At 41.2% G+C, this 10,282-nt stretch overlaps 1 protein-coding gene across 1 annotated transcript; it reads right to left on the bottom strand.

Annotated features, from left to right (window-relative positions):
• Nucleotides 1-1,218: 1,218 nt before the first annotated feature.
• Nucleotides 1,219-3,497, bottom strand: npy (neuropeptide Y). Its single transcript, XM_076755371.1, has 4 exons — nucleotides 3,391-3,497; nucleotides 2,888-3,075; nucleotides 1,661-1,750; nucleotides 1,219-1,570 (listed from the first exon to the last, which is right to left on the bottom strand). Exons 2-4 carry the CDS (start codon nucleotides 3,073-3,075, stop codon nucleotides 1,549-1,551), a joined length of 300 nt encoding a protein of 99 aa, XP_076611486.1. The 5' UTR covers nucleotides 3,391-3,497; the 3' UTR covers nucleotides 1,219-1,548.
• Nucleotides 3,498-10,282: the final 6,785 nt, after the last annotated feature.

Genomic DNA, 10,282 nt, shown 5'->3' with positions numbered 1-10,282 from the left:
AAATATAGTTACACAGAGCCATATTAATGCGAACACCAAGAGACTTTTGAAGTAGGCAAATGGCCACTCAAAATTCCCTCTTGAGTTACATTAAGCTGAGAGTAAATTAGTACTGTATAATGTTAAATGTCCCATTAACGTATTGACACTCGAAGCAATGGTCAGCTAATGCAACGATAGCAGCAGTGCTAACGGTCAAGCTAACCCAATTCATGCGATTAAATGTCCACATTTCCAGAGTAATTGGGGATTTAGGACAAAACGATAGGTCCCACAGCAGCCTAAAAAGTTATACTAGACCTCCATGTAAGTGCCCTGTTTCATTTTTCATTTATCTGCCACATAAAGACACCAAGCCTTTCGCTGGGAGAGGTAGAGAGGTGTCGGGCAATGACCAGGTGTTAGCTTTCTGTTTCACCATTGGCTGAAAAGGCCTACATGTTCCACTTTTTCCACATGAAGAGCCTACCAGGAGCTCATTAGGCTCCCCTCTCAACGTGTTTTCGTCCTTTGGGTTTGCCTCTCTCGCTTCCATTGCAGACTGTGTGTCTGCAGCGGCTCTTAGCCGCTTGATTTGTGCTCTGCGGGCTGATTCGATGTCAGGTTGTGGTAGACTACCCACTCGTATAATTGCAATAATGCTCCTGGAAATGCCATTTCTCCCTTCATTTAGTTTCAGAGCAGGTACTTATCCTTATGGCCACAAGAGAGCGCCATTAGCTACCCAATTGGCAGATTCAAATTGACGTTTTCTGACCATATAAGCTTTTACTGGACCGTTCATGCTGGTTTGACCCAATTTAAATGTACTTTTCGTGCACTCGCCCCATTATCCAGAGACACAGAGCTGCATTAGGTGGTGCAGTCATAGATTTCGGCTGGGAGGCGAGGTGTGGCACAGCAAGTCCAAACTTGATCTCATCATGAAGAGGAGACATGAAGAAAACAGTGGCTGATGTGCCAGGAGACCAGTTGTTAAAGACATTTTCACATCAGGGGAGCATTTAGGACCAATGTTCTCTCTAATCTGACAACTGGCTGACCCATATAAAATTATTAATCACACAGACTTTATAATAAGATGTCAGCTGTCTGTCATTGCTCCATTTTCCTTCTTAAATTCTCTCTCATTTTGCACAAAAATAACAGATGACTTTGGCAGGTTTCGTTGAATTAATGCCCTGACTGCAGCTTGTTTCAAATCAAAAGTCATTCAAATACATTTCTTCAAACAATTAATCTTTAATAGCACAATTATACAATACAATCAACATGCCCTCCCCCCATTTTTACTTCTATGGTTCACAGATGATAACTCTGAATAAACTATTTACAGTTTTATGGCACATACTATAAGCAGTCGTGACTGTAGCTCATGGCTAAGGAGGAGGGGTTGAATAGAATATACATGGCAGCTCAGAGAGGTTAAAGGGGCAGAGGCAGGGTGGTCATTTGGTGTAGGAGGGTATGGCGTGACGGATGTACAGAGGTCAGAATGTCGGCAGCGGTGGGACAGCAGTGAGGTGGACGCCAACACCGATGACAGCATCACCACAATGATGGGTCATATCTGGTGAGAGAGAGAAGCAAAGGTCAGCAACAGCTTCCTGTGAGGGTTACAGCAGCGTGGAGCTCTTACACTCACAGTCTCAACACGCACCTTGACTGTGGAAGCGTGTCTGTGCTTTCCTTCAACAGCAGCTCTGAGACCAGTGTGTCCAGCATCTCAGGACTGGACCTCTTTCCATACCTGGGACACACAAAGAGACAGCAGTGGTGATGATGAATTATCCTGCTGAGGGGGAATTTAAAGGGCTTAGCACCAACTTGGACCTTTTGGTTGTCAAACATCACAGAGAAAAAGAGAGACCATGGCTGAATTTAGCGCAGTGAAATAAATAGCTGAACCTATTGCTCTGCATGTCCTCATGTCATATGTCCAATTATAAGCCCAGTGAAGTCTGCACACAGTCAGAGCGAGACCCTGCAGGGGCAGGCAGGAGTTGCATCGCAGGAGGTCATATTTCCTTTTCTGTCTCTCAGATGATAAGCCGTGTCGGCACGCTTGTCCCCCTGGGTGGTTACACGCCTGCAGCTACATCCGAGCCCCTGACGCTCAGCAGAAAGCTAAAAACTGTGTGATTTGACATGGCACGCTGGCCGTGGCAGTCATTTCTCCTCAGGTTTTTTTTTTTTTCTACAGGTGGTAAATGGGCAGCAGGTGTCCCCTGCCTAGTGATGAGGTGTGAAGAGCTGCAGCCATGCAGACCTGCACTGTTTCATTGGGAACAGGCAAAACTTTAGGTGGACTTACGGATAAACTCGCTGTTTTGTTTGCCTGAGGTCAAGTTTCTATGCTTTATTATCAGATCACAATGTCAAGACAATACCAGAAAATGCCAAGTGTTGAGGGAAGTTTCCTAAAATTGTTGACTAGGTGGACGACGGAAGAGAAACAGAAGAAAATATTTTTTCACGTTAAATATATTATTTTGTGGAACCTGAGCGCTTCCAGCCATGACGCTACGCAATGCACCAAAAATTAAAATCCTCCTAAGCAGAACTGGGAACATGCACAGTATTTAGGAATATATGGGAGAAAACTGAACAAATATACTGACGCTCCACTAAATTTAGAGGCATGTTTTATCTCATAGCAGTTGTCTCATTATTTTCAGTGGTTACAAATTTATTGGACTGGAAAAGAATAGAATTAAGTATAATAGAATAATGTGGGGAAGCTATAAGCAAGTGGACACACATTACCAATCCAGACATTTGAAGAGAAAACCTGCTGCAAAGTTGATACCAAACGAACTCCAGCTTATTAACAACAAGCTCTCTATTCTGTTTTAGTCTTGCAGAAAGGTGTAATTAGTCCGCCTACCTCTGTCTTGTGATGAGGTTGATGTAGTGTCTCAGGGCTGAGTAGTACTTGGCCAGCTCTTCCGCCGGGGCATCCTCCCCGGGGTTCTCCGGCTTCACCGGGTATCCCTCCGTCAGGGCGCCCAGGCAGAGCAGCGCCCATAGCAGGAACCCCAGAGTCCCCAGCCAGCTCACCAAGTTAGGATGCATCTGAGAGAGCAAAGGAAAAACTGTCACATCACTTGTCCCACTGTGTTTTAAATGTCCATTTTCTGTTTTTAAATAGAGTTTTACTTTTTACTGAGCTGAGATTAATCACTGCTCTGCTTAAAGGCATCGCCTTAATAATGGATTTATAATTGGTCGGAGTAAAAATCATGCAAACATTAGTGATAGATTTCCAATAGCAGGACTTTAGCAGCTGCATAACCAGCAGACAATGATCAAAAGTCATGTCGAGAGACTTTGGATAAGTTTCATAATTTCATGTCAAGGTTTCTGTGAATCAGATGTTAAGATACTCACATTTCCCAGAGGGTCAGGGGAGGTTGGCACGCTGTCCTGTAGCGTCTCTTCTGCTCTTCTGGTCCCTTGGTGCGCGCTGGGTTTTATATCCGTGTGCGCAGGAGGCGCTGCAGCAAAAAAACGCGTCAGAGCTGCGCTCCGTTAAGCGCAAGTCTCTGCCTTTCTTCATGTGAACGTCAGTGGTGATGCTGTCATTAGTGAGTTTTTCATGAGAGCTGTTTGCATTCATTTAAAAGATGTAAAACAACAATGTAGACTAAAAATAGAGCGAGTTAATAAACCCTGTTGGACCAAGCGGGATTAGGGGTGAAGTGTTTTTTTTGTGTGTGTGTGTGTGTGTTTTTAAGAATGTGGCCAATCCTACCACTAACATTACGTTTTAGGATACTAACCAAATAAGACAAGTGTCCCTAAAGGAACCCTATATGGATATGGAATCAATAACATAAGAGAGAGTCTAATAAATTCACTACAAAGTCACTGTTGAGCATCAGATACACAATATTCCCTTTAGAAATAATACTGAACCAACTTCCCGTGTTATCAATGTAAAACAAATCATGTTCTATGTCTCAAATGCAGGTGTGTGTGCATAAACAGGCACTACACACACACACACACACACAAACTTGGCACATATGCACCCCCTTAATAACTGTTGCATTCAAACACACACTGTCAAACAGATTGGGACACACACGCTGAGTGTGATGTTTTGGTGTTTATGCGGCTTCTCTATGAGGAAGAAGATGATGAATTATTTCATAATCAAGTAGTGATTCTTCTGCATAATGAGATCAATAATCCCATCTGATGTCACAAAAGAATGGCAGTAATGTAACACTGTGGGTGAACTTCAAGTGAGTCTTCTGCAGGCGGCCTCCTTACCAAAAGAAGCAATGACGACGCCTCGGGTGATCAGGAATAAAAAGATCTCTAACAGACTGCCATGTACAGGAACCCTTTTTTGACACGCTGTTTGACTGAATCAGTCCACTAATTTCATTTTGCATTTCACTCCATCGGATGGGAAGAGAGACTGGGACACTCAATGTGAACAAAAGGCCTAAATGTGAATATCGAGACATGTCAGTCAAAGAAGAGCCCAATCTCCAAGAAACCCACTTAATAAGAAAACCCAAATAGCACTTCAAATGAATCTGTATCACTAAGTGCTTCATTTACCTCCCATTCATAATCCTTTTGTATATCAGCTCGCAGCCATATAATCTATAAAAATCAGTATTCTTCAGCAGTGCTGCTTTTTAAGTTGCTGCAGAGGATGTGTTAAGGGCTTTTTGTATAACACAGGATGCTAAGAGGGAGACGAGGAATGAGACACAAGTGAGAGAACATGGAGCGCAAAGTCATGACCGAATCCCTACGTTCGCAGGCAGGAATTAGAACTTATAGTCCTCTTCAGGAGACATACACACACACACACACACACACACACACACACACACACACACACTCTGACTCACTTCAATAGGTGTAACACCGTTTTTAAGTACACAGCTTGAGCCCACATGTGAATGTTGAAGTGTCTGACATTTGAATGAAGCAGATGTATAAAGCACATGGACAAAGTTGAGAGGTCAGTTAGTGTTTGCTTAAAAATAAGAAGTGACTTTAAACTCAATATGATCATCAGGGATAGATGCACCAGCTCCAGGGTCTTAGACTCAGGTGACGCCTTAAGATCTGACCGAATTTGCCTCCTCTGAAATCATGGATCCTTGAAGCAGATGGGCCAAAATAGAAGAGGCTACACTGGCTTGCATTCAGCTAAGAAAACACAACACAAGGAGTCTTCAGTCATGCTAGCAGCTTTGTAAGGCTGTGCTACTAATGCTACTATTTAGCATTAGGTGACTAAAATTAACATGCCTATGTTAACAGACAGATTATGATGTTTATTATGCATTTATGGTGCTAACAGGAAAGGCCAAATGATCACCAAAGGCAGTAGGATTCATCCTCTGGGGAACCTGAATGTCTGTACATAATTTCAATGCAATCCATCCAATAATTGTTCATTCTGGAGCTGACAAAAGCATGGCTAAAAACTGAGAAGTGAAAATTGCCTGACAAAACCATGTTTACCAAAGCGGCATTAATTCCAGTTTATTCCCGATTCAATCTTAGGTGGAACGAAATGTTTAAAACATAGTGGATGGATTCTAAACCAAATGCTTGTCAGGCAGTGGATTAAGAAACACACACAGACAAATCCGTGTCTTTAGGGATGCATCTTAGGTTTTTACACAGCGTGCATCCTTCCCACCAGAGGTCACACACCTTTAAACAGCCTGTTAAACATTAATGCAGTTTATGAAGGGTGATACAGGTAACTTCATTAATTAATGTGAATATATATATAAACATATATATAAAGTGAAAAATGTGAAAACAATAAACAGTGATAAAAGGTAATCAACAAAATCCAAATATGACCATGCAGTTCTAAGATGTCTTCTTTGCTTGTTTGCACCTTTAATCTCAGTTAAACTATCACTGCACATACAGTGGATTAGTCCATGCTTGAGGTGGTATCAGTCTCAGTCAGTAATCTATTCATTAAATATTTACAACATGTTCTATAATTATAATGACTCTGACAACCAGGTCAGATTTTGGAAGAAACCTGCTGGATATCTGTGCAGTGCAAAGGAGGATGAGCACACTGTTCTCCAGCTTAGGAGGAGACAAATGGCAACGTGACAGGGTGAATGGGCTTCAGGGGGAACATATTCATTCATTCTGATCAACATCAGCAATAATAATATCAGTGCTATTAGAAAGATAGGTACCACTCATCTCCAATACTGTTCTGGTTTTTAATTAAGTCGATCAAAATACTCACAATTTATGCACAATGACATATTCCCTAAATGTTGCACCTTTCGCTGCATGCCGTATAAGAGAATTTCTTGGAGCTTGGCTTGTCGTTATCAGAAATCATTTCGGCGGAGAACGAGTCTTTTAGAGAGCAAGCTGTTTAAATGCAAATTTGTTTTCCCCTCCTCTCATCAGCCTCCTGGTTTGGACAATAAGTTCTCTCCCGAGATTTGTTAAGATGAAAAGGCCTGTAATTTTCCGTTGCTGTGAATCACACTTTTCAAATCTACAGTGTGTACAACCGTTAAAGGAAATACTGACATGCAGCCTGCCTGTATCTTCTCTATCAGGCGGCTGCATGCAAACGGACTGAGAGGACGAATGGAAAAAAAAAAAAAGAGGCAAAATCTCGTTCAGCTTTGGTGCTTTCTTGGCTATTACGCCACTTTTACGCACAAGTCTGACATCTAAATTGCTGCTTTTGACTCCACTATTGTGCTATGGTGACAATCTGTTACTTCTGGTAAGCAAGCACTACTATTACTTAGATAGGACATCAGCAGCTCCCTGTTTGGCTACGTGGGCTGCAGCTTCACACTGAGGGTGAAGTAAAGAGGTGCTGCTATTAGGTTCATATTGGAGTTTTTTTTATTGAAGTCTGATTTTGTTGAGCTATGTTGTGTTGATGTCAAGTAGAAAAAAAAATCTAGTTTAGATTTTATTACTGATTCAGTGTAATTTGCATAAATGCCTTAACAATAATTGGCTTGCTTTTACCGAACTGGTCTACCACCAAAGAACTATCATTTCTGCCATCCACTTCTCTGAGCCGTTATCAGCCCTTTAAAGAAGCATGTCCCCAAATTTGTCTTCTTTGTTCTGGCGCTGACATTAATTGACAGCCTTTGAAAGCAATTACAGAACCATATAACATCCCAGAGAACACAAGCTTTTCTCCACTTTCAGTTCAGAGTAAGTACAATACTGACAACTGCTCAATGAGGAAATAACAAGAAATGATGTCCTTTGTCGTTCTCTCACATGTTGTTCTATCGTTTGAATTAAGCCCCACTGATTTTAACAGTCACCACATAAAATCGCAGTGTTTTAATTTACCTGTCTTCACCTCTCATCTCAGTGTGTATGTGTGTGTGTGTGTGTGTAATTGTGTCTCTGCCACATCTGCTCCCAGGGCGAAAGCAACACAAGTGTCATGTCAAGAGAAACGTCATATAAAGTCTTTTGATTGACAGATGAACAGAAGGTCAAGCTGGGCGCTGTGACGGGGCGGTTCGGCTCAGGTGTGCAGGTCAGAGTCCTGAGCCTTGATATTACGAAAAGCTGTAACCACGTCAAAGGCCACTAAACTTTAGTTTAATAACTGCTGTGACCACAGCAGTCTCGATGTGTCACGGTTGTGTCTGGCTGTCTGCGTGTTTGTTGAACCTCAAAGACGTTAAATATTCATAAACATACATTCAAGCTTACATAAAGTGCTCTGTATTCACATTAAATATATTTTATGTCTGAATTCAGTCATCTTTCTTGCAATAGGATGCATTCTTTTTGCATTTCTTTTGTTGAATGAATCTAATGAGTTGAGGACATTTTAAGCTGATAACCTTCTCCTCAATAAGAGATTACTATGTACTATAAATACAATTCTGAACTACAAAGTCAGTGTTAAATGGCTGACTATCCTTAGAGGTTACGGTGGATGTGTGTCTAAATGTGTTAGTTAAATAACATCTACTAAACCATAATCCTTTAAGAAGTCCTTGTGTTTATGAGGTAATTTGTGTATTTAAACACAAGACACGCAGCACAAATGAAGAAGGCTGTCACAATGCCAATGTTTAATATTTTAATGTCTGCTGAGCACACTTCTGAGTGCACCTTTTCAGCCATTTAGCATGCTGTAGGTGTGGAGAGTAAATGTGATAACCACTGGAGCAGCCAGGTTTAATGTATTACCAGCGTATTAGACACCATGCTAGATGCAGGCTTCACCAACGAGGAGCCTGGTAATGGAGGGGAAATGTGTGATTTAAGCAGTCCAGCTAATGCATTAAAATGCGGTCCAAAACGTCAGTTCTCAAGAGTGCGCTGCATTCATGAAAGAATCAGTTTTTCCACATGGCTGTCAATCAGCCATTGAGTGTGTCTAAATAGTTACTCCTCAAATTAAAGGCATTTCCAGATTTAATGTTGTTATTTAGGTAGCTGAAAGCTGAATTTCTGTGAGCACAAGCTGTTACACACACTGAGCATACTACACTCTCACACTGAAGCAGCGACCGCAGATACATTTTAATAAGTGCAGAATTGTTTTTATGAATAGCGATGTAAGCTATGGTTCTGGCTAAATGTAGTAATGCTTTACCGATCAGCGATTGTATTGTGTTTAAAACTCCTCCAACGAAGACGAGGGCCAAACTGGGGCTGAGTCACGAGGGATAATTAACCCTAATCTGGATTTATGAACATAATTTTATGGCATTAACATAATAGCCAGGGCAAAAAGGTTTAAAGACTTTTAAAGGAATAGTTTTGGGGAATATTCTTGTTGAGGACTAAATGAGAAGATCAATTCCACGTTCATATCTGTTAAATATAAAGCTACAGCCAGCAGTTAGTTAGCTAAACTTACACAAAGATTGGAAACAAGGAAACAGTCAGCTTGGCTCTGTCCAAAGGTAACAAAATCTGCCTACCAGCACCACTAAAGCTCACTGACTAACATGTTACATCTTGTTTGTTTTGTTCCGGAGCTTTTTACCGTGTGCTTAGACGGAGGGTGAAGCAAATTTTAGAGGTGGCGAGATGACATATGATGACAGTTGACAATCAGGCTAGCTCAACTTACAATTATTATGAAGGATGTGTGTATACGTGTGTGGGTGTGCATATGTTTAAACACACGTTTGTCAGTCAGACATTACTCTTGATTTAAACCAGCTATACAACACCCCTCTCTGTTCGTTATCACTACACTTTGTGAAAAAGCAAAATGCATTTCTCACGACATACAGTCTGTTCCTCCTCCCCGAGTGTGTCGACACAGGAGGTGATCGAAGCAGAGCCTCTATGAAGTCCCTGCACTGTCAGGTCCCCGCTGTTTTCTACCACAAAAGAGAGGCAACACACACACACACACACACACACACACACACACACACACACACACACACACACACACACGTCCAGTGTGTCAAAGTCATACACAGGAATGTGCTTCACTTTAAGATGTTATAATGGGTTTTTTGTTCTTCTTAGAATCTGAACAGGCTTTACTTTGTGTGAGTGAGATCTCTCCTAAATAGAAAATCAGGCTGATTCTTCTCAGTATCAAAGGATGCAGGAAAGATAGTCTCATGAAACAGTGAAAATCTGAGCTGACGATGTTTGAAAATAGCTCGGAGGTCTCATTTTTAATGAAAAGCCGATACAAAGTTTGGCTGCCACAGAAAGCTGCTGGGACGGTAGATCAGATCTTAAGTAAAAACAATTAAATATTCACATTTGGAAAAAGTATTTTGTTACTGTGGGATTGATCATGTTTTATCTGCATGTCCTCTGGTACAAATTCAGAGCTGCAAACTAGTGCTGAAAAAGGTGACAAAACTAAAACCAGGTAAGAAGTTTTGAGGGCACTCTCCCACATACAAAAAATTAACAGATTTTGGTATGGAAATGAAGCCCTGACAGCATTTTGAGAGAAGAACAAAACGAGAAAACAACATTTTCTTTTGGTAAATGAACCAAAATTAAAATAAACACACATTTTTCACAGTTTTACTGCATTTTGATTGTTTTAAATGGCCAGTTTGGCAGGATTTAGGGGGATCTATTGGCAGGTTTGGAATGTAATATCCCTAACTATGTTTTCTTAAGTGTATAATCGCCTGAAAATAAGAATCGTTGTGTTTTCGTTACCTTAGAATGAGCTCTCTATATCCTAGGAATAGGCCTAATAGGCCTAGGAATAAAAGCAAAGGGTTAGCTGCACCACTTGACTCATTGACGATGAGGCCAACAGATTTCACAGGCT

This window comes from Chaetodon auriga, chromosome 17 (assembly GCF_051107435.1).
Source record: "Chaetodon auriga isolate fChaAug3 chromosome 17, fChaAug3.hap1, whole genome shotgun sequence".
Lineage (NCBI taxonomy): Eukaryota > Metazoa > Chordata > Actinopteri > Chaetodontiformes > Chaetodontidae > Chaetodon > Chaetodon auriga.
Note: the sequence above shows the minus strand (reverse complement) of the source record. Positions and strands in the feature narration are given on the sequence as shown.